This window comes from Meriones unguiculatus, chromosome 7 (genome assembly GCF_030254825.1).
Source record: "Meriones unguiculatus strain TT.TT164.6M chromosome 7, Bangor_MerUng_6.1, whole genome shotgun sequence".
NCBI lineage: Eukaryota > Metazoa > Chordata > Mammalia > Rodentia > Muridae > Meriones > Meriones unguiculatus.
Genome location: NC_083355.1, coordinates 112,850,558 through 112,874,818, shown reverse-complemented (window position 1 = coordinate 112,874,818; position 24,261 = coordinate 112,850,558). Strand labels below are relative to the sequence as shown.

Below are 24,261 nucleotides of genomic sequence, written 5' to 3'. Positions count from 1 at the left end.
GTTGGCAAAGGTACTCTCAGTTTGAAAAAGCTTTTTCAGTATAGCTGTTGTTTTTGTCCAGTAGAGCACAAAAAGGAATTGGTTTGCACAGCTTCATGGAAGGTAGCAGAGAAAACAACAAGGCACACACATTGCAAAAGATGAGAATGTTTGGGGTCTCAAAAAAAAAAAGTGGTTGTTTTTTTACTTACTTTCTTAATAAACCATCCTGTTATTCTGTCTGCACATCCGTGAAGGTGTGGTTCATAGCTCCAGTGGCCTTGGACTCCCAGGTGGAGAGCAGGTTCCTTTCCATTTGGCTTACATGGAGTTGATGATGTTACTTATCTCCCATCAAACAGCTTAAAAAGTTTCTGCTTGTCTGAGTCTCTCTTCTTAGTGGATAGTGTCACTAAGCTGTTCTTAAGGTACAGAATGAGGAGAAAAATTCCATGTTAAACTTTACCAAGCTCAAATCATTTGTCTATCTTGGCTTCTATGCAGGCCTGGCATGGCATACAGCTGTGTCAGGGAACTTGACAGGGTGGTGAAGTGAGTTAAGTTCTGTGCCTGTTTCCCCACTTTAATAGCATGCCTCTTGTTCCCCACTTCATCATAGTGTGACAATTACTCCAATGCATGACTTCATGTTTTTGAATATTTTAAACTTGATGGAAAGTCTAGGAAAGGTGGATGAGAATCTCCTACCCGAATTGTACACTTGCGAACTTACATTGGTTCAGGTCCTCCTTCTTCTTTCCCACTTGCTCACCCTCCACTTTTCAATTTTTGTATTTGGTTTAAGAAATAAAATATTCTAGATAGAGCTTTAACTCCACACTGCTCTTACTTTCAAAAGTGCCATGATTACCTGGTGGCTAATTTTGATTATTTCAAGGTAGGGGTGTTTGTCTTTACTGTGAATGCTTTTCTATTCCACATAATCCTCATATAACTATAAATACAAATACAACTGTGTAAATTTACATAGTTACTGTCATGCTTGAGCTTAAATTTTTTTCTTTAGTTATACTTTATTAGTTTGTATGTTTGGGCATTTTGTTTACATCTATGTAAGTGCATCATGCGAATATCTGGTGCCTGTGGAGGCCAGAAGAAGACTTAAGATCCTCTGGGACTGGATGCAGTCAATGAGCTACCCTGTGGGTGCTGGGAATCAAACCTGCATCCTTTCTGAAAGGATCTGTGCTCTTAGTTGCTAAACCATGCCTGTAGCCATATGCTTGAGTTTTAAATACATAGTATCACTCCTGTTTTATGTGGGGATACCTCAGATCACACCCATAGACTCCTAGTTGCCTCTGTTAGCCCTGCATCTTTGTGTTCTTAGTGTCAGGACAGCAGAACATTCTCATCTCACCAAGCCATCAGCCCACAGAGACAAGCTGCTGATTTTATTTGATTGGGGTTCCTGTTAAGGACATTGTGACAAGAGAGATGGCATGTCAGACTTGAGGGGAAAGCTACTATGTGGCAGATTCTAGCTACAGTTGCAGTAACTAAGTCTTCTCTCCTTTTGACATTGATACTGTGTAGTAGAGGCACCTCATGTCAGTGATCTGGTCACATGGTGTCAGGATATACTACTGCTCTGACTGGCAGAATTTAAGATTTTAATTCACCTTTCCTGGAGCTTGCTCAGGTATGTACCATGACTACCTGGTGGCTAATTTTGATTATTGCAAGGTAGGGGTGTTAAGACAAGAGCCAGTATGAGCTGTGCTCTGCCTTTATGCTCTAGAGCCGTGTGATGATATGTGTCCTAAAGTAGCTCTTGTTTCCAACATGGATGATATAGGTCTGTCTGTTACTTTTGATGGGAAAAGAGAAGATTACTTCCCTGATCTAATGAAATGGGCCTCTGAAAACGGGGCTTCTGTCGAGGGTTTTGAAATGGTTAACTTCAAAGAAGAGGGCTTTGGTTTGAGAGCAACAAGAGACATCAAGGTGAGTTTATTATCTGTTGGTCTAAGGGGGTTTACATGTATTTGAACCATTATGTGGTTTTGAGATCAAGTTCAAGACACCTGAGACTTGTCTAAAGCTTTGTGGGTACAGAGGCAGCATTCCCTATCCTTGTGGGCTGCAGTCTCTTTACCTGAGTACATGGGCAAGAAAGAACCTTAGTCCGACAGCATTATAGGGATCCCTGCTAGTTCATCCTCTTGTAGAATTGCATCATTAACCCTGACTTTCCAGGTCTCTGAGAGGAGACTGTATAATGTGCCTGATAAGATTTTAAGACTTACTAAGGAAAAGGAACTGGACTTGCTGTGGGAGGGAGAGCATGTCAACTCCTGTGATGGGTGGAGGTCGGGGAGGCAGGCTAGAAGGTGGGCCCTTGTCCTGGATAACTGAATGGCTGAAAGTGCCACTTACGGAAATGGCATCACCAGAAGTAGTAGGCAGAGGAGAACTAGGTATCTGGAGAGAAATGCTTTTCAGACAGCCTCTCCGCTCCTTACTCCTGCTGTCCTAAAGAGGAGTGGTAACTTAGTCACTTAGTCTGTTTGCTAGTTGGGGCGAAGGAACTGGGCTTAACCTATGGGTGCTGGTTGCCCCAGGGTGTTCATTTTGCTTTGTGCTCTACATCCCAAGCCTTAGAGAGCAAGCTCACATAGGGCCTGTTGGGAGCCTGTGACCAGGTGTGAGTGTCTGCCTGCTTTTAGAACTCAGCAGGTTATGTTTTGAATGACCGTTTCTCATAGTCTCATATCTCTCAGTTGGTGAAGGGCTTGATTAGAAGAAATGGATGTTATTAGTTTGGTCCCCTCATACCTCCAGCATCTTTTTGGCCAAATTTTTATTAGCCTTTTGTCACATATCTAGCATATCAGATAACTGTTGAGTACCTACTGTGTGAGGGCTCTTCATTTGTTATTATGACAGATTTACAGGAAAATCTAGGGTTTCTTTATGTATGATACTTATAATCTGTTGGAGGGGACAAAGCAGAAAAGCTTTCAAATAGTAGATACTAGCAGAGGAAAGATGTCACCGGCTTTTCTTTCATATCAGGAGCCTCGTTCATGCCAGTATGTCCTAATTTTGTAGCTGTGGTCTGTCTTACTGGCACTTTTCCTGAGAACACTATCCTCAGTCTGGAGGCTGGAAGGAGCAAGGTTCATGTGCTATGTATTGGGTTCTGCTGAGGGCCTTTTTCCTACTTTGTACCAGGCCTGGTCATGGCATAGTTCTACATGACAGAGCTCTAGGCATGGGTTAAGCAGTAGAGACAGGGACATATCCAAAAGAAGTGTCATACATCTAAAGAAGTGCTAGTGCAAGAATGTTTGTGGGCTGGTGCTTTAGCTCATGTTGTGATTTGAATCCTATGCAGCAGCAGTTCTGCTCTGGTTCATGACCTCAAGCAGAAGAAGCAGTTCACTTTAACACATGAGGTCTTGGGTTAGAGGTAGGGATTATTTTATTTTTAGAACTTGAAAGTCTATATATACCAAGCATTGAAATACACTTTTGTATTCTACTCCAGATGTTTTACTTGCTTCAAAGTAAAGCTGAAAGTCTTGTTCTGTGTTATCACCATAAAGACTATAGTGCCAGTTTTTCTCATAAAAAATAGGATTTTAGATTATACTTCTACTCGTTTAACTATAGTACACATATAAATATTTAAAACATACCTGATCTTTAGAATAGCTGAGATACAGCTAAGTTGAATTTCCTTGTGGTTGGCTTTCTGACAGTAGATGTGGTTGAAATGATTGTAGCATGTTGTGAGATTCTACTGTTTTCTTATTTTTTTTTCTCTAGGCAGAAGAATTGTTTTTATGGGTTCCACGAAAGTTACTAATGACCGTTGAATCTGCTAAGAATTCAGTATTGGGTAAGAATAATTTGTTTACACAATGTACAAGTTGTACAACCGATGACATAGTTCTTCTAACCCATATTACATGTTTTCCATTTTATGTCCAAAGAAGATGTATATGACATGAAGTATTATATGATCTTGGAATTGTGTGCTGTGATTTTAGCATGTTTGAGTGGCAGCTTTTTAAAGGTGTCCATGGCACTTACCCTTCTAACTTCTGGGTTGATTCAGGGCCTCTGTATTCTCAAGACCGAATTCTCCAAGCTATGGGAAACATTGCACTGGCCTTTCATCTGCTGTGTGAGCGAGCCAGCCCCAACTCTTTCTGGCAACCATACATTCAGACCCTCCCCAGTGAATATGACACCCCTCTCTACTTTGAAGAAGAGGAAGTGCGATGTCTTCAGTCAACACAAGCCATCCACGATGTCTTCAGCCAGTACAAAAACACAGCACGCCAGTATGCCTATTTCTATAAAGTCATCCAGGTGAGTGAGCCAGGTGGGGAGGAATGGACCTCCTGCATGTGTGTCCATTTGACATCTTTTTGTAGGTCCCTAAGCACTTTGCTTTTAAGCTAAAGGGTATTCAGGTTCCTTTCATCATTTCCACTTTTGTAGAACTACTAATACATAGTTTAAGCATATCTGGCTTCATCAGCATCCAGGATCAATTCAAGTAGCACTTGTTTCTCACTGACTAAAATTGCTGAGCTTTTTGAAAATAAGATTTAGATTTTACAAGCCATGAACTTTTTTTTATTAATTATACTTTATTCACTTTGTATCCCCCCATAAGCCCCTCCCTCCTCCCCTGCTAACCTCTCCCTCCCTCCCCCTTCTTCACGTATGCCCCTCCCCAAATCCACTGATAGGGGAAGTCCTCCTCTCCTTCCTTCTGATCTTAGTCTATCAGATCACATCAGGAGCAGCTGCACAGAGTCATCTTCTGTGGCCTGGTAAGGCTGTTCCCCTCTCAGGGGGAGGTGATCAAAGAGCAGGCCAATCAGATTATGTCAGAGGCAGTCCTTCTTCCCATTACTATGTAACCCACTTGGACACTAAAATGCCATGGGCTACATCTGTGCAGGGGTTCTAGGTTATCTCCATGCATGGTACTTGGTTGGAGTATGAGTCTCTGGGAAGACCCCTATGTTCAAAGTTTCTGGTTCTGTTGCTCTCCTTGTGGGGTTCCTGTCCTCTCCAGCTCTTACTATTTCCCATTTCTTACATAAGATTCCATGCACTCTGCCCAACAGTTGGCCATAAGTCTCAGCATCTGCTTTGATAGTCTGCAGGGCAGAGCCTTTCAGGGGCCCTCTGTGGCAGGTTCCTAGGTTGTTTCTTGTTTTCTTCTTCTGATGTCCATCCTCTTTGCCTTTCGGGATGGGGATTGAGCGTTTTAGTCAGGGTCCTCTTTCTTGATTAGTTTCTTTAGATGTACAAATTTTAGTAGGTTTATCCTATGTTATATGTCTATATGAGTGAGTATATACCGTGTGTGTCTTTCTGCTTCTGGAACAGCTCACTCAGGATGATCCTTTCCAGGTCCCACCATTTACCTGCAAATTTCATGATTTCCTTATTTTTCATTGTGGAGTAATAATCCATTGTATAGATGTACCACAATTTCTGCATCTATTCTTCAGTTGAGGGGCATCTGGGCTGTTTCCAGCTATGGCTATTACAAATAAAGCTGCTACAAACATGGTTGAGCAAATGTCCTTATCGTGTATTTGAGCCTCTTTTGGATATATGCCTAGGAGTGGTATGGCTGGATCTTGAGGAAACGCTATTCCTAGTTGTCTGTATTTGAGCCTCTTTTGGATATATGCCTAGGAGTGGTATGGCTGGATCTTGAGGAAACGCTATTCCTAGTTGTCTGAGAAAGCGCCAGATTGCTTTCCAGAGTGGTTGTACAAGTTTACATTCCCACCAGCAGTGGAGGAGGGTTCCCCTTTCTCCACAACCTCTCCAGCATGTGATGTCACTTGAGTTTTTCATCTTGGCCATTCTGATGGGTGTAAGGTGAAATCTCAGGGTTGTTTTGATTTGCATTTCACTAATGGCTAATGACGTTGAGCATTTCTTTGTTTCTCTGCCATTCGATATTCCTCTACAGAGAGTTCTCTGTTTAGCTTTGTTCCCCATTTTTTAATTGGATTACTTGGTTTGCTGCTTTTCAGCTTCTTTAGTTCTTTATATATACTGGATATGAGTCCTCTGTCAGATAAAGGGTTGGTGAAGATTCTTTCCCAATCTGTAGGCAGTCATTTTGTTTTGATGACGGTGTCCTTTGCTTTACAGAAGATAAGCCATGAACTTTATCAAATATAAAAAGGTTTCCTGTGCATAATATCTCTAGGAAAATTAGAATTGATTTCTAGGAGCTGGATAGATTGCTCAGAGATTAAGAGCCCTTGTTGTTCTTGAGAAGGACCGGGGTTCAATTCTCAGCACTTACATGATGTTTTACAGCCATTTGTAATTCTAGTCCCAGCTAATCTGATGGCCTTTTCTGATTTTCTTGGGCACAAGGCATGAATATGGTACACAGACATACATGTAGATGAAATGAATACATCTAATAAAAATTAAAAAAATAAAAATTGGTAAAAGTTAAAATTAATTTCTACTATATTGGTTGAAAAAAAATACAGTTATATCAACTGCAAGGTGATTTGCTTATGTTTTTCAAAATGTACTACTATTACATGTTATATATTTAGGTATTTCTAAGTGAAATCTCTAGAGGGTTGCTTTTGACTTTCTGTGTTTGGGGGTTCCATAACAGCATTTCAGGAAGTCAAAAGCAATAAAATGAGATGAGCACATTTTGAAAACAAAACACTATAGGACAGATGATTTATAAAACAACCATATCAGCCCAGTGTTGCAGCTCCCCACTTTGCTGAGCAGGGGGTGTCTTCTCCAGACTCTCCTTTGCAGCACTTGAGTCTGCCTCCGTCATGTTGCACCTTACCATGGAGAACAGGAATGGTAACTGCCTGTTCCGTTTTCTTTTCTTGGGCAGTTTGACAGCCTGAATTGGGCAGAAAGTTCATAGGATGGTCACAGACTTGGAACTGTCCAATACCCATAGTTCTGTTGTTTATTTGGGACCTTGTGCTTTTAAATCTTAAAAGTTCAAACAGGTTTTAATGTTTTCTATAGTTTAAGATAATGTTAAATGGCTTACTGCAAAGTCAAGTTGGCAATGTGGAAAACAACTCTCCTCTTAAGAACTCAGGGTGCCACGCTGTTTTGTGAGAAGCACTGTTAACCTGTTAGTGCAGTCTGTCACCATGGTTCTTTTCTTTCTCTTCCTCATCTCCCCCTTCCTCCTCCTCCTCCTTTTTTTGTGACAGGATTTTGTTATATAGTCCTGGCTGGTCTAGAATTTGTTATGTAGACTATGATGGCCTTGAATGTGTGGTAATTTTCCTGTCTCTGTGCTGGTATTACAAGCCTGCTGTACATCATACCTAGCTGACAGCTGTGGTTCTTTTTCTGAAGAAAACATGAATGATGAAAGCACATTATGAGCTTTTGTAGAAAGGTTTGTTTGTTTGTTTGTTTGTTTGTTTGTTTGAGACAGGGTTTCACTGTATAACCCTGGCTGACCTGGAATTTGCTTTGTAAACCAGGTTAGTCTCAAACTCACAGAGACTTTCTTGCCCTCACCTCCTGAGTGTTGGGATTAAAGGAGTGCTCTATCATGCCTGACCTGTAGAAAGTCTGGAATTCTAATTACGTGCCTGTTGGAATAGAAGCTCTAGGCAGTTTAGAAACGGGCATAACCTGAGAGCCAACCCAGCAGCTCAGGTGTACCTCAGGAGATGTGGTGGCAGATTTAAGGAGCAGCTGTTCTGCATTAGCCAGAGGCCCAGAACTGATAGGAGGACCAGATATACTAAAGGGTTTATTAGAGTGCCTTACAGGCATGGTCCAAGGAGTTCAACATCTGTCACACCACAGAAAAGAAAAGGCAAGAATCTGTAGTTGTTTGGTCTACAAGGCTGGATGTCTCTGAGGGTTTCTGGAGGGCTACTGGTTTTCAGTCTATGTTAGGGTCCTGAAGAAGTTAGATTTAATACTGATTGCAGCAACAGGATAGTGGATTTGCTAGTGAAAGTGAAGGCAAGCATGAAAAAAGTTTCCTTCTTCCATGTCTTTTTTTGAGAGCCACCACCAGAAGGTGCCATCCAGGTTGGGCTGGCTATTTCTTCAAATAATCTGATTAAGAAAAATCTCTCACAGGAGTACCCAGCAGCCCCTGCCAATTCCAGGTGTAGTCAAGTTGACAACCAGAATCAGCCATCACACTTGTTAAACCATCATTTGAATACAGCTGTTTTTCTTGTTTTAGAATATTCTCAATACTTCTGAAAGTGTTGAATAGTAAATCAGAGTAAATACAGATATTTTTATTGTCTGCTATATTTTGTTTGTGCTGTGTCTTCCTTCTTCAGGAGCAGTGAAGGTCTCTTCCTCATGTTGTTTTTGTTTTTGCTTTGGGTATCTTCATCTTTTCCAGGAACATGAAAACCCTTTCTCAGAGAAATATGCATGTGAGCTCTGCCACAGATCTTTGTAGGCCACAGGGAAGGGCTGTCTATATTCCATTTCTGGTTGTTACAGTTATGATTTTTACTTAGAATCACCTTCCTGAGTGTCTGTATGTAGCTCTTCAGAACTGAAAACTCTTTTTCTCTGATTGCTGGCTTGAGGGCTTTTTTGTCAGGGCTCAGAGTAAGTGCTCCACATCTCTTTGTATCTATGCTGTGACGCTGGTCCTTGGCAGATCTGCATCATTTAGTAAAGAGCTTCACACTGTTCTCCAGTGTTTGGAGTTATATTCTAAATGCGTTATGACTAACTTCTGGTAATCAGAAGATTCCTTAGGATTTAGATTTCTGTGTACTACATTTTTATTGTAATGTTTTTTGGTCTTTTGTCTTTTGATTGTCTAAAACCTAGACAATGTATTTCCTGTGCACTTTCCTCTCGGCATATTTTTTTGTTCAAGGGCTTCTTGGTGTGGGCACTTTTGTTAGTTCAAGTGAACTGACTTTAGCTTTCTTTATAGAGTTGTTTTTGTTTTGTTTTTAATGGAGTCTTGCTAGACCTCTGCTCCTCCCTTGTGTACTGGAGGCTTGGGTGTCTGGTCTTCCAGGTATCCTTTCAGATCCTGTACTATACTCCTTCCTTCCTTCCTTCCTTCCTTCCTTCCTTCCTCCCCTCCCTCCCTCCCTCCTCCCTTCTTTTTTCCCTCCCTCCCTCCCTCCCTCCCTCCCTCCCTCCCTCCTTTTTTCCCTCCCTCCTCCCTCCTTTTTTTCTCTCCCTCCTGCCCTCCCTTTCTCCTTCCTTTTTCTTTCTTTCTTTTTCAGTGAAGGGTAGGCGAGCAAGGTTTTACTTAGAAGTAGAGTAACATCTCCTACAGCAGGGAGACCCTGAAAACAGATTGCCTGAGATTGTATTCTTAGGTGCTTAGCAGTCGCTGTACCTTTCAGGTCCAGAGCAGGAGACAGGAGCCTCAGATGGGCACAGAGAGCCCACCTGCTGGTGGAGCATTGTACTGCAGTTTGATGTTAACACTCAAAGTTTGGGAGCTAAGTTTAGACTGACTAAGCTGCATGCTAGAAAAGCCTTCTATGGGTTGGGAGCCCTCAATAGGGGTAAATTTTCTATCAGTTTGTGAACAAGATCCAGAGAAGAAAGGACTGGTGATGGAAGGAAGGACCTGGTTTTTAAAACTTGCATTTTTATGGCTGTGAGTTTAAGGCCAGCCTGGTCTACAAAGCAAGTCCAGGACAGCCAAGGCTACACAGAGAAACCCTGTCTCGGACAAAACAAACAAACAGAAAAACAAGAAGAAGAGGAGAAGAAGAAGAGGAAGAAGAGGAAGAAGGAGAAGAAGAAAAGAAGAAGTTGATTTAAAAAAAGAAGATGCTCCTGGTAAATCAGGACATACCACAGGTCAGCTTGTGAGACTTCCACATGGCAGCATGTAACCAGTTTTGTGATAGAAATCACTGGAAAGGTAGAATTTGGCTTAAACTCAGATTTGCAAACCATGTACTTGTGTGAAAGTGAATCAAATCTAACTAGATTTTACTCTCCATACTCAGTTGAATGATCAAATGAAAAAGAAACAGATCAGAGGATAAGCTGTTTGTTTAACTGGTAATTGTTATCATATAAAATGTTATATACTGTGACAGGGGACATCATTTTGTGTTAGACTAAGAATTTTCATAGACACTCATTTTCCTCTGTTGAGACTTAATATCAGATTTGGGTTTAATAGGCTTTAAAGTCTATTCACTTCCCAGTTTAAGTGACTTGTTGCATGTTACATGGATTTTCTCTTGTGGAGAAAGTGATTTTTGTATTAATTATCTCGTTTCAATGTGAGAGAATTCATTCATATTACATTTCCATTTTTTTCTGCCTCTTGGTTTCAGAATACAGTGTGGCAGTCTTGAATTGGGTCTTTTCCTGGGGCAGGCAACTTCCAGCTAGCCAGGGCCATGGTGGCAGAATAGGTGAGCAGCCACTGTCACAGTCACTGCTGTGCCTCCTGTGCACACACCTGCTGCAGCCTTCTCTGACCATGGGACCCTGAAAAGAGGAAGGAGAAGATGCCACTTTTGGCTCCTGCTATGCCATGGCAGTTGTGGCTAAATACAGTTTGTTTGTCTTATCTGCTGGTACTTTACTTGTATCTACCAATAGCACCAATGCTATCACATGTGGAGACCCTGTAACACAAGCCTTTCAGGAACGCTCTAAATTAGATGTAGGACCCTGAGCACTAACTTGTCTCCCGTCTTCAGATCATTCCAAGATTAGAGATCAGAAACCGCAGGTGGTATCCAGCTATGTGTGTGCTTACTTACTTTATAAAATAAGAGATTAATAGTAACTACTAATAAAATAGAACAATTATAATAGCATAGTGTAATAAAATAGCATCACTACTGGGCCATTGTTAAGCTACACAGGTCACTTGAACATAAGTATTGCAGTATCTAGACACTGGTAAATGACTAAAAGGGTAGTATATGCAGCATGGATACTTGCAACAGAGGGTGATGCACATCCCTGACAGAACACAAAGAACAACACAAGATATAAACATATTTCTGTGAAGAACATACAGTTTAAATATTGGGGATTATTTCTGGAATTTTCCACTTAATACTTTTGGAGTATGGTTGACCTTGATTAGCTGAAATAGTGGAAAGAAAAATCTTGGATGAGTAGGATTACTGTGGTGGAGACTACAGTGTTCTGGAACTTGGGGACCAATATACCCAGTGTCCTAGTTGTTAATAGGTACACAGTGTGTTGGATGATTTTTGTCAACTTGGGAAGGGGAAATCCTAACTGAGAAATGACTCCATAAGATGGCCTGGAGGAAAGTCTGTGGGAGTTTTTCTTGATTAGTGATTGGTGTGGGCAGGCCCAGCTTACTCTGTGGGTAGGACCATCTGTAGGCAGGTGGTCCTGAGTTTTATAAGAAAACAGGGTAAGCAAGTTATGGGGAATAAGCCCCATAACATTTATTTATTAAGCAGCATCCCTCCATGATCTCTGTATCAGCTTCTGCCTCTAGGTGCTTGCCCTGAGTCCTTGCCCCAGCTTCCCTTAGTGAAGGTGAAATAAATACTTTACCCCAGGCTGTTTTTGGTCATGGTGTTAATCACAGCAGAAGGAACCTGACTAAGAAAGTGTGTCCACTTCCCCGGGTTGCTGGAGTATGCTGTACACACCTAACACTTTCCTCTGATAGCAGAAGTGGTACAGGAGTGGCCCAGGCTACAGTCCTGATGGTCACTCCCAGCCAGTGGGTGCTCTAGACACTTACTCTATTTCTCCCACTTGACTGGGTCTTTTCTTTTTACCTGGAAACTAGCCTTAAGAGTCCTTTATCCTGAACAAACTAGCTAATTGTCTCTGGCTTCAGCTTTTTGTGTGGTTGCGACCCTGTCTGTCTCTCTTTCCCCATCATTTCTCCTTAATTATTTAAATAACTCAACTGATGCTTTTTGAGTGTCTCTCAAGTCTGGAATATTACATGTAGAAGAAGGTACTGGGGGGATAAAGGAGTGCCTGTGTGTTGCTAGGGACTGAATCCAGTGCCATTGAGCCACACTCCTAACTTCACAAAGGTTTTCTGTAACCTGTTTCTCTTTTGGAGAGTATCTGGTGGAAATCACTCTTTTGAACTTATCTGATATTTTCTCAAGTTAGGTTGAGTTTATGTATTTTTGGCAACAATGCATAGAAGTCAAATTGCACCCCGCTCAGTTGTTTAGCTTTTAGCTTGAAAAAATTTTATGGTTATAGACAAGTTACAAAAATAAGGTATAACGCTCACAGTTTGCCTGGTCTGGCCTAGTATAATGCCTTATGCAACCACAGTGTAAGATGTGAGCCAGGAGGTCAGTGGTGACACAGGCTCTCCCTAGCTGCACTTCTTCCTCTTTGCTTACAGTTTTCCTAACATCTCAGTCTCCTGACACTGTCTTGAAGAATACTCTGGCAGCTGCTTTGTAGATATCTCTCATTTAATATTTATCTGAAGTTTTTCACATTAGACTGAGATTACGTTTTTGGCAGGAATACCATAGAAGCCAAGTTGTGTTTTTCTCAGGGGACACATACATTAATGTGCTTTATTAATGATTTTTCCAATAAAGTGGATGCTTGACAGCAAGCAAATGCTCTATTTTCATTTACTAGTTTTTGAGCCCATCACTGTCCTCTGCAGTAGGTATGTATGACTATGGTGGGTGCCAGCTGGAAATTTTCTGCTTTGTTTTTTTCCTTCTATAGGTGTTGGAATTTTGCTTTGAAGAATAGCTGCCCCTATTTCTCTATTTATTGATTTATTATTCAGTGGTTCATATCAACAAAGATTCTTGGATACTTACTTAACTTGGTGGATTATATAATACATTGCTCTCACTGTTGATTTTGATACACTTTTTTTAATGACTCTGCATATGACAATTGATTTCTTCTTCAGTTTTAACTATTTGGAGAACATCTTGTGCAACATTTGCCATAAGCTAAATGCATGGAAGTATGCTAAATAAAATTTTGTTTAAATAACGAATATTTGCATCACAAATCACTTCCTTTAGCTCCAGAGTGGAAGGTAGCTTGGGTGGTGCTTACTAGTGCTACTAGCTTAGTGTCTCACGCTTGTGGGATGAGCAATCTATGCCAACTACAGTCTCAGACCTCCTTGCCTCTCTTCTGAGTGCTGTGATCTTTCCAGTGGTCCAGGAGGGAGGGATGTGTCTCCATTGTGTGCTGTAGGAATGGGAGATGTGGGAGCTGCTTCCTGGGTGCCGTGATGTCTGCAGTTTTTGAATCAGGTTTATGGCAGTTCTGTTGGGTGCAGGCCCTGAGCTTCTACACAGTTCAATGAGCCAGTCTTTGTTTTTAAGCTTGTTTGTGGTTTTAATTTGGGGACCAAGAAGTTTTTGTTTAAGGACAGAGCACTCTGGTCAAAAATCCTTCAGGGGATTATGTGTACAGAAAGTTGGATGTACCTTTTTGGCTGGGAGGGTCATGTGTGTACAGGGCCATTCTGTGAGCTTGTTAGACATTTGTGTAGCACCTTAATGAAACACCAGCCCTGTAGAGTACCTCTCTGCCACAGTTGGAAGATGCACATCTGTGGAGGGTGTAAACTCTACATTATCTGGGTTTTGCAGAAGCGAGCAGTGTGCCAATGTTTCTTCAGTGTTATCCTTACATGGCCAACTTTTTTCATGATACAAAAAATGCAAATAAACCAGAAGCTAAGAAGGATCCAGGGCTGGTGTAGTCTCTAGAGAGTTGTCAATGCCATTGCCATCTTGGTTGGAGCTGCTGGCTATCTTGAAAAGTCTTGAACTATGTGTTCTTGCTTGCTCCTGGTAGCCAGTCTCATTATTTTTTAATGTGAGTTTAGTTTATGAACATGTCTTTGTTCCTTGTGAGGTTCCCACATTTGTGAATTAGTCATTTAAATGTGTATCTGATATTCATCATCTTCATAAATGCTGTGGATCTGTCATTTTAAAATCTAATTTGAGTTTCTCACTATGCCCACTTGTTTTGTATAATGCCATAGCAATTCAAATAGACTCTTTATCTTCTGGAAATTTGGTGCCCTTTGTTTTCTCTCTCTCATTTTTTTCTGCCTTTAATTTCAGTGATCTCTGGGAGATTGTTTTTCACTGTGTCCATGGTTCTGTCTGGGGAAAAACCACACCCGGTATAATATTGATGATGAGCATGGGCAAAGGGTAACCCTTTGTGGTGTGTCCATATGAGCATGAAACTTTGTGGCCGTTCCTCCTGTCCTTCTATGGAAGCTCCTCAGATTTAGACTCCAGCATGTGCAACCTGCCCTGTTCACTGTAGCATCCCTGGCCCTGGTCCCTCACGCTGAACCCTGACCTTCCTTCTCTTCCTTAGCCCTTGCATGCCTGGCCTGTTGGAATTCAAACTTGTGACTTTATCACTCAGCTTAGGAGTAGACATCCAACAAAGTAATATACATAGGTTGTCCCCTAGTACCATATATTCACTTACTAGCAGAGGCACCTGTATGGATGCAATACATACACAAATCCTTGGTAATAAAATTCAGGCCTGATACCTCTCCAAAAAAGGAGAAAGGGAGGAAAATAATGTAATGCTTATTGGCCTTTCAGTTTTAGCTGTTGCTCCAGTGTCCTAGAGGTGTGTCCCAGTATTATATGCCCTTTGACCTTGGTTTTTTGTCTTAAAGCAGATTAGTATCTATTAGCATTTCCTGTTACCTTACTTTCTGTCTCCTCAATAAGATTACTACCCACCAAGGGCAGGAACTTTGTTTCATTGTCAGAGGATAACTAGAAATGACACAGAGATAGTGCTTAGTAATTATTTATTAAGTAATGTCATAGCTGAAATCGCAGACAACTGCCATTCAAAGTAAAACAAAACTCTGCTGAACATTGCATTCTGCAGTCCGCTGGGAGCTGTGATTGTATCAACATCATTGAGGGATTGAGTGTTGGGACGGATCCACTGAGCTGTTGTTGCCAGTCCAGTGTTCTGCTGAACTACATCCTCCGCTCCCTGCCCTCTTGCAGGGTCTTGTTATGTTAGAGCAAGCTGGCCCAAACTGTCCACATAGCCTTTACTAGCTTCAAATTTGTTATCATCCTGCCTCAATTGCTCAGCTGCTGGGATTATAGGTATGTTGCCAATGTGTCTTGTTAATTCCATTTTTTGTTTTTAAAAGGGGGTATTTGCCAGTATCTTGTGTTCACATTTTCCATGATGATGAGCTATCTCATCATCATGGGTTTTTTTGTTTGTTTGTTTGTTTGTTTGGGACAGTTTTTCTGTGTAGTCTTGGCTGTGCTGGATTCACTTTTTAGACCTGGCTGCCACAAACTCACAGAGATCTGCCTACCTCTGCCTCCCAGAGTCCTTAAATTACAGGTGTGTGCCATCACTCCAAGCTAAGGTCAGGCTTCATTGTGTAGATTGTGAAATGCTGTTCTTTCTTTAGATTTTTTTTTTTTCTGTCAGTGGGCATGACTCTTGACCCTCTCACAGTCTCACCAGCAATCATTTCTAGTTGTTCTACTTTACCAACACTTCATCTTCTGGGACATTGGGGTGGGTGTACATGTTTAGCTTTTTGTGGTTCTGATTCCTGGATGACTGAAAGTGGTAAGCAAATTTCTGTTTGCTTACCAGCTCCATGGACATCATCTTTCAGAAGATTAGAACTGTTCAAATCTTCTGCTCATTTAAATGTATTTCATTCAACCTCTTAGAGCTGAAACTTGTCCTGTAAACACAGTGTATATCTGAAATGCATCTTATAAATCAGTATGAAATCATCAAATACTTCGCATAATTTTAAAATAGTTTTTGAGATCCTGTGGTTTTTGGAGTATTATATAACATTATTAATTTTTATGATTGTGGTTAAAACATGTAACCAATAAATAATTCCTTCCATAGTGTTCTGTGATCTTCATTAGTAAGCTTTCCGCCACTCAGGACAGAGAGTCTCTGCACAAATTAGTAATTCTCTCCCTTCCTGGCCTTGTCCAGTTCTAGTTTGGCACTCTCTTCTGAATGTGTCCATAAGATGTGGGTTTTGTGACTTTTAGTTTGTAGCTTGTGAAGTCATTTCCAAATGATTTTTTTTTTTTTATGAATAGACATTCTTAATTTTAAGGATCTTTATGTTACCAGTCTCATTTTAAAGACGTTTTTTAAAGTGCTTTTTGTGTTCATCTTAAGAACTTTTCGTCTAGCCCAGAAGTTCTCAGCTGAGTAGATTTGTCCCTTGAGAGGTAGAGACATTTTTGGCTGTTACAACTGCACTGTGGGTGCTGAAAAAATATAACAGATGCAACAAAGAATGATCTGGCCCCAGATGTCAACAGACTGAAGTTGGGGCTCAGGACCATAAGATGTGATGCTGTGTTTATTTATGTATTTGTTTTCTGGAAGTATTACAGTCTCTGGAGAGAAATTTTGGTCTTTCCAACATGTGTGCCCTTAGCCTTTTGTTGAAAATGAAACTCGGTTTATTTATGATGGAGAGCTTTGTATGTATGGGTCACACTCACAGATGGCACTAAGGTGGTGGTGTTTGGAGGTTTAAAGGCAATGTCTGAACCTGAGGGTACATGACCTAGCTTTTGTAGAAGCTATAGGCTTTATCCTGTCCATTCTGACCACTGAGCAGATTTCATGCAGGTAAAACACTCGTACACATACCAAGTAAATCTTTAAAAACTCAGAATTTCTCATTGTTGCTTAACTTTGAGGTTACAACTGTAATGAAAACTGAAATCCTGACTGATTTCCTGAACAAAAGAGTAAATTCAGGAAACAACTTGACTGTAAAGGGCTTTTATCAGAATTGCCATCTGGTTCTTGGCACACAAGTGAGACGAGTAACTGGATGCTTGCCGGATAGGGAGGAATGTGTTCTTCCATTTTTATCATTGTAGTTCAGTTGTGTTTCCACCTGTCAGGTATGTCATAAAATTGCCTGTTTAGGCATACAGATTGTGGTATGGGTATACAACCGATTAGGAGAGCTGGGAGGAGAAGTACACTGAGCCTTGTGGCAGCTGGTACTCAGCAGGCAGTGGTGGGAGAGAGGTGTGGAGACACTTCCCTCTGCATTCACAGCCCAGGTGGATTCATAGGATTTTTAAGCTAAAATCTACTAATTTTAACATTTGAATCCAAAGCTGTAGGGTGGTCAGATGAGGAGAATCACTGTGTCCAGTGTGTTTTATAGGATGATAACTGTTCTGCTTGCGGGGACCCCTGGGAGAGTGATTTGATAATTAATAAACCAGTTGATGTGGGATTATTAAACTCAAGGTTTTGCTTTAAAACCCACAAACAAGCTGCTGTGTAGGGTGCTGCCACTGCCTCTGGGACTCCTCTGAACTTGTGAGTGCTGCAGCTGGAAGGAGTGTGAGTTTGGAATTAGAATCACTACGTTGGGAGCTGTTTGGGGGATTGTCAGGTCACTTAGGCGGTTTCCGCATCCAATACTAAGGATGCCAGTAACTGACATATGTTGGGAAGATTGGCTGAGAAGTTTGAGACTTTTGTGTGATGTAAACTTAACCAAATGAAAGGGCCTGGCTTTGTGAACTTTTTCTACTTTTCACCATGTGTTTTTTTGTGTTAACGTTTCTGTGTATGAAGTACTGTGGCAGCTCGGTGGAGTCTAGGGACTCGTCGACTTGCTAGCTGACCTGGAGCTATTTCCAAGCCTTAGTTTATATGAAATAGATAGAGGTAGTGACAGTACTAGTTACAATGGAGTGTTGTGACATTAAATCCATGAGCATCTGTAAAATGTTCAGTATAATTACGAACCTGATGCCTATGGGCACTTGATAAATGTTAATTGTGCCCTTACAGTTTCTACCAGAGCTGAGTTGCATAATAGTGAAACCCAGGACTGCCCAAGCCTGCCCCTGCCCTGTACTGACCAGCACACTGACAACAGATGGGTTTGGTTGTTAAAGCAATATACTGGGCAGCACAGTAGGCATTGTGAGTTATGGGGAAAATGTGGTGGTGAGTCAGGTGCCCACCATGCTGTAAATATTTGCTGAGTGAATTCATTATTTGTAGGTCATATTAGGGCATATTAGTTACTCCAGGGAAAACCAAGTAACTTTGGTCTAAAAGACTGTTTCCAACTTTTTATTTTTAAGAAAGGTTTAAACTTACATTGTGCATGTACATATAGCCAGACTATGTAGAGATCATAGGACAACTTGTGGGAGATGGGTTTCTCTTCCACCATATGTGTTCTTAGGGGTTGAGTTCAGGTTGTTAGGCTTGGCAGCAAGCACTTTTACCCACTGAGCCATCTTGTTAGGTCCTCATTGTTTTCTAAATGAAATTTTGCGGGGAGGGGACTGCTGAGAATCAAACCTGGAGTCTTGCCTCATGCACTGTAGGCAAGGGCTCTGCCACCAAACTACAGTTCCATATCTAAATAGAACTTAAAAAAAAAAAAAGAGTAAGTTGTATGTATACAATAAAAATAAATAGGAGGTAGATCATAGTCTTTTCTATTTGGCAGAATTTTGGTGAGCCAGAACCCCATAGAGAAGATCACAGAACTGTAGCATGGGCTTTACTCCTCTAGCTTTGGTCCAGAATGTGCCAATGAACTGTAGTAAAAGAAGTTAGCTAAGCAGCCATGGTTTTAACATTTTCCATGGTGTAGCCAGCACAGGACCCAGCCCCTGGATTCAATGCACGTGAGTTTAAGAGGCCTGGATTCCCTTCCTGCTTTGGGGTATGTACACAGAAGGCTTACCCAAAGACTAGCGTCCTGGGCTGCAGACCTGGAAAGCTTCGCTAGGGCATCATGCTGTTTCCTTCTGCTTCACAACTTTTATCTCTTTCAAGGAATGAAAGGCATGTGGAGGCAAAGAGACCAAAAATAAACTCTTAGTATACATGGTGGGCCTTATGGAGGTGTTCAGATTACCTGATTTTCACATGTGCCTTTGGAGATGGAAGGGGTTCAGATGGGCTCCTATACTGGATTTGGTTCTGGTTAAGAACTAGCAGAGACACACCGGTGGGTTGCATTGTCCTGGCCAGAGTACATAGAGCATATTTGAAAAGACTCACATGTGGCCAAGAGCTATACATTTGGAACTAAAATAGAAAATTTGTCACGAGATCAAAGAAGAACATAATGGAGACAGGAGGGGCAAGAAGCTGCCATTATACTAATAGCAATTCTAATAGACCAAATTCTCCAGCTTCCTGGTCGGGCTCCTGCCTCCAGCCAAAGAGAAGCAGGGTCCCTGCCTTCACTAGCTCCTCACCCTCACCATTCTTGTCTTTGCCTTTCACCTGCTCCTGGTGGCAGGACATGCCCTTGCCTTTACTTGTTTCTTTTTTCTTCCTTGTTCTGTGCACACATTCATCCCTCTTTCTTAAAGGCAGAAAGGCAGTGCCTTGTTGGAATGAGGGAGCCCAGGCTTCACCAGCCTGCAGCAGACACACAAGGAGTGAGAAAAAGCATGTGGTTGTTGGGCACCCCTGAGATTTCACTTTACTGTGGCAAATCCTAGACCATCTTTACTGAGAAAGTGTGATGTGCTTGTGTGAATTTTCTTAGATATGTGTACTTGGAAGTTAACAACTTGTAAAAATTTGTTTTCTAGAGGCTTAAAACAACACATTTATTATCTCATGTTTTCTAGAGGCTTAAATCAACATTATCTTGCATTCTCTCTAGGCCAGCAGTGCAGGTCTGGCCTGACTGGGTGCCTGCTTCCATGGCTCTTACTTGGAGCCATATAGCTATGTGGTTCTGACTGGCTGTTGGATGTACCTATTTAGGGCTGTGACTGTTTCTTGTTGGCTGGAGACCACTCTCAGTTCTTTGCCATATTAGGCCCTTACTTTGTAGTGTTGGTGGTCTTGAGGTTGAGCCCAGGGCTTTGCATATGCTAGGCCTTGTACTCTGTCATTGACTTATGTTCACAATTTTTCCCTTTTCCCTTTGAGATGGAATCTCAGTGAGTTTTCTAGGCTGGCTTTGGACTTCACTCTGTAGCCTGAGAAAGCCTTGAATTTGTGATCCTCCTGCATGAGCCTCTTTGGAAGCTGAGACTATAGGCCCGTGTCACTGGTCCTGGCTAGGCCCTTAGTGTTTTAACATTCTCAAATCTTGTTGCTCCCTACAGTGGCTTGAATGAGATGTTCCTGCATACTTTTAAGCATTTGAATACTTGGTCCCCAGTTGTTTCAAAGCTTTGGACCATTCCCAGTTCACTCTCTTCTTCCTGCTTGTGATTTAAGATGAAAGCTCTCAGTTTGCTGCTTCAGCCTCCATACTTGCTGCTTCCCTCCCATGAGAACCTTTATCCTTCTGGAACCATAAGACAAATAACCACTTCCTTTTATAGGTTGCCTTAGTATTGGTGTTTATCACAACAGGAAAAGAGTAATGCAGCCTTTCTCTTCTCATTCTCTGTTAGATTCAACTTTTAGTATGTTGCCTTCCTCAAAGGAGAGCCTCTTCATTTCTGCTTTATTTACCAGTGTTTCCTGAGTTGTTTTTTTTTTTTTTTCTTTTTTAACCTGAAAAGATGAAACTCATCGGTATTTCTCAGGTACCAGAAAAAGTAGGTGGTAGGGTTTGTCTTTGTTTTATATATGGAGAAACTAAGATCAGACAGGAGCTACTTAGGGCCCCACAGTGGGACCTTGTGTGTTTGGATGCCACCAGTTTTGCCTCTTATCCACCACTCTCCTGCACACAGTCCTTGAGCAAGTACTTTTTCCTTTTGCTGTGCTTTATGCTCTCTGTCCCAGCTATTAGAGCTTGGCCTTCTCTGGAGCCCAGCCCCCTGCCACCTGCCCCATGTGTCAGTGCAAGATCAGCTTCTGCTGACAGTGCCTGCAGCCCCTGCTTTGCAATTCCAGCATATGCCCAGTATCTAAGTGTATGATATTTTCAACACTTGGACTGCAGCCTTGGTGTTACTTACTTGGTGAGGGCAGAAGGTCCTTCTGCTATTCCATCCCCTATAAAGACTGGTACAAGGCAGACAGTACCAGTTTGGTGAGTTGGTGGAGTGAGCTCTGCTCCAGACTGTTTTGGTGGAATAGAGGGGACACGGACCATCTTAGGTAAAGTTGTGCCACTCTTGTGGCCTGACTTCAGCCTTTATTATTTTCTGTGCAATAATACTTAGTTACTTTAACTTGATTATTTTTCTGAGGTTGATAAAAACCTTTCTTAAAGATTTTATACTTGTTTCTTTTCTTTCTTTCTTTTTTGGTTGTTGATGTAATGAGAATTTCTTAGAAAATAGCCCATTGTTTCATTAGTATTTAAAAAGGAGGGGAGGCAACAAAGCACGGTATCTCATGTAGCCCAGCCTAGCTTCAAACTTGATATATAGCCAGAGATGATCTTGAATTCTTGGTCTTCCTTTCTCATTTTTCCTGTGCTGTTATTTAAATACTTAAATACCACACCTGGACAGCTAGTGTCATAGGGACTATTATTTTGTTGTTGTTGTTGTTTGTTTGTTGTTTTGTTCTTTTAATGGGCATATACTTTAGGCAGATAGCAGATTGAAAGATATGGTTATTAGCTGCATATAGTGGTGCATACCTTTAATTACTGCACTGGGGAGGCATCTCTGTGAATTCGAGGCCAGACTGGTCTACAAAGGGAGTCCAAGACAGCCAATGTTACAGTGGAGAAACCCTGCCTTGAAAAAAACAAAACCCAAAAACCAAACCAAAACAACAACAAAAACAGTTAAAATGCCTTTTATTAAACTTCCATTGAAACAAATGGAGAAGCTGTCTGGTCTGTAACCAGAGGTTTGTTGATGCAGATTATAATAAGAGCTTGACTAGAAATGCTCCAAGCATTCTTTTCTACTCATCAGGTTCCTCAGAACCACTGGGGCCTAATTCAACTGATATCACTATCATAGCTTCTGCCTGATGTTCCCATGGAGTTTATCATTGGAGGCAGGTAGCATCCTGTGTTGGGGAGAGGAGGCAGAGTGCAGGAACAGCAAAGCCAAGCCTCTCTCCACTGTGATGAGTAGGGATCTGAGCAGGCACAGGGGGCCAGGCTCCTCCTAAACTTCTCCTGTCCTGTCACTAGTCTCCTGGTGGTCATTGAAATTGTCTTAACCCTTTGAGGATGTCCCTCTTCTCTCTCTCTCTCTCTCTCTCCTTCCCTCCTTCCCTTCTCCCCTCCAACTCTCCCTCTTCCTATCTCTTTCTCCTTCTTTCCTCCCTCCTTCTCTCTCTTTCTTCCTCTCCCCCCTCTCTCTCCCTCCCTCTCTTTCCATCTCTCTTCACCTCCCCCTCTCTTTCCCTATCTCTCTCTCTCTTCCTCCCTCTCCCTGTCTCTGTCCCAAAGATAAAGTCTTTAAAGGGTTGCAAAGGAATCCACACAGTGGCTGTGTGCATGACAAGATGAGTGAACATTTACTTTTAATTAAGACTGTTTTATTACTTCTGGGGAAGCCAGACAGTGGCAGCTGTGACCAAGGGGTCCATCTGTAGTGTAAACAACCTGTGTTGTTCAGCAGTCTAGCAGGAGATCTCAGGCCCTTCTCTCACCCCTCCATTGCCTTTAGGTTTCAGCCTTCCCTGCTAGCCCACTCCTCCCTGCCTTGCTCCCCTTCGAAGCTCTTACCTTATATGTGACTTGGTCAGCGTCTGCCTTCTACAGATAGGAAGCCTAGTGAGGGTAGGAGACCAGATCGATCTTGAGGCCTCATTTTCTCTTTTATTCTGGATGGACTCAGTGAATATTCCCAGATAGAGGATGGATGCCACACTGCAATTGAGTAGCAGTTCACTGTGGTGTGAAGTTACAGGCTAGAACTGTTTTGCAGGCTGCATGTGCTAAGAATTCAGAGGTCATGAGAGGTCACATGAAAGTTTAAAGGAAGATGAATCTTAAACTTTGTTGTAGGATTTAGCTAAATGAATCAGTGGGAGGGGGAAATTATTCCAATCTGGAAAGTGTGAAAATGGGCAGGAAGACTGTTTCCCACATCAAGTTTTCTGTGGCATAAATGATAAATGGCTTAAGATGACTTCCAGATTCTGCAAAATTTTCAGAGGTTAAAGGGTGAATAGAAAAAAATAACGGTCATTCTGCTGAGCAGAGTCTTAATTGACACAGCCAATGATCTAAAAACCTATGTTGGAAAATGTCACTTCATTATATGTGTCTGGAAGTGCAGATGGGGAAACAGATTTTTTTCTTTTTGCAGTAGATTCATTAAGTGTTTAGGAAGAGAGTCTCTTCTGCACCATCTCCAACAGCCTGAGTAGTTTGAGGCTGAGACTACACTTCAGTTGTGCTAGATTGCTTTGTGGTTCTGTGAGACTGAGGTCCATCACCAGGTGCAAGACATGGCCCCTGCCCCACACCCTGTTTTGGGTTGGATAATGGTGTACTGACATGCACAGAGCAAGTGTGGCAGAGGGTGAAGAATGGAAGCTGCTCACAGTTTACTAAGCACTCAGTCTTGGCTATGAATCCTTCTCCAAGTGCGGCAGTCCTAGGCACCTTTTCCGGGTCACTCCTGTGTGGAGCTGATGTCTCTTGCACTGAGGATGATTAGCGTGGGAAGGAGGGACACTTCAGTCACTAGGCTCTACTGGGCTGGATAGGAGCTCCTTGCTCCATGTGCATTTTTTTTTTTTTAAATCCTTGCCTGCACCAGTTAGTCCCCTTGGCTCCTGCCCTCGCAGAGTTAAAAACAACAAGGTACTCACATCACTTGCTTCTGGTTATCCTGGAAAGGCAATCTGCTGACCATTCATTTTGTAGCAGACTTGTTAGCACCACAAACCTGGTGTGCTGTTATTACATGTGGTATTGCAGAAATCATTCACATGGGAATTATTTCCAGCCTTGTCTCTTTGTTTGGAGCGATATAATTAAAAAGAGTTTTTAAGGTAAGACCATGCTACCTGAGATAGGGTCCCTGAGCTACCCATGAGTTGGTGTGCCCTTTCTGTGTTCCTGGGAACACCACAGGCAGTCCCACATATCACATTTGGCTGCAAATGTAACCATTGACAGACCCATACATTTCCCCTCATCTTCCTCCTTTTCCCATTCTTGGTCCCTGAGTTGTGGGAGTCTACTGCTCTTAGATTGGTATAATTATGTCTCCCTATCTCTGACTTCCTACATTCTTGTTTGATGGAGAAAGCTAAGGCCATGTAACAAGAAGTCCTTCTGTCTTCCTCTCAAGTGTTTTTGCATTCTTACTTTCTTCCTGCTGAGGCAGAGTCCTTCCTTGGGAGCTAAATCAAAACCCATGGTCTGGGCGAGGAACCTGGACATTG

General features: G+C 41.9%; 1 protein-coding gene across 2 annotated transcripts in view; it reads left to right on the top strand.

The window, feature by feature from the left end:
- Setd3 (SET domain containing 3, actin N3(tau)-histidine methyltransferase) overlaps window positions 1-24,261 on the top strand; it is a 65,945-nt gene that overhangs the window by 18,135 nt on the left and 23,549 nt on the right. The window contains exons 4-6 of one of the 2 annotated variants that reach the window (XM_021649121.2): window positions 1,799-1,947; window positions 3,775-3,847; window positions 4,067-4,323. In XM_021649121.2, coding sequence (XP_021504796.1) covers window positions 1,799-1,947; window positions 3,775-3,847; window positions 4,067-4,323 — 479 coding nt within the window. The remainder of the gene's footprint in view (window positions 1-1,798; window positions 1,948-3,774; window positions 3,848-4,066; window positions 4,324-24,261) is intronic. The other variant, XM_021649123.2, reaches the window with a different exon arrangement.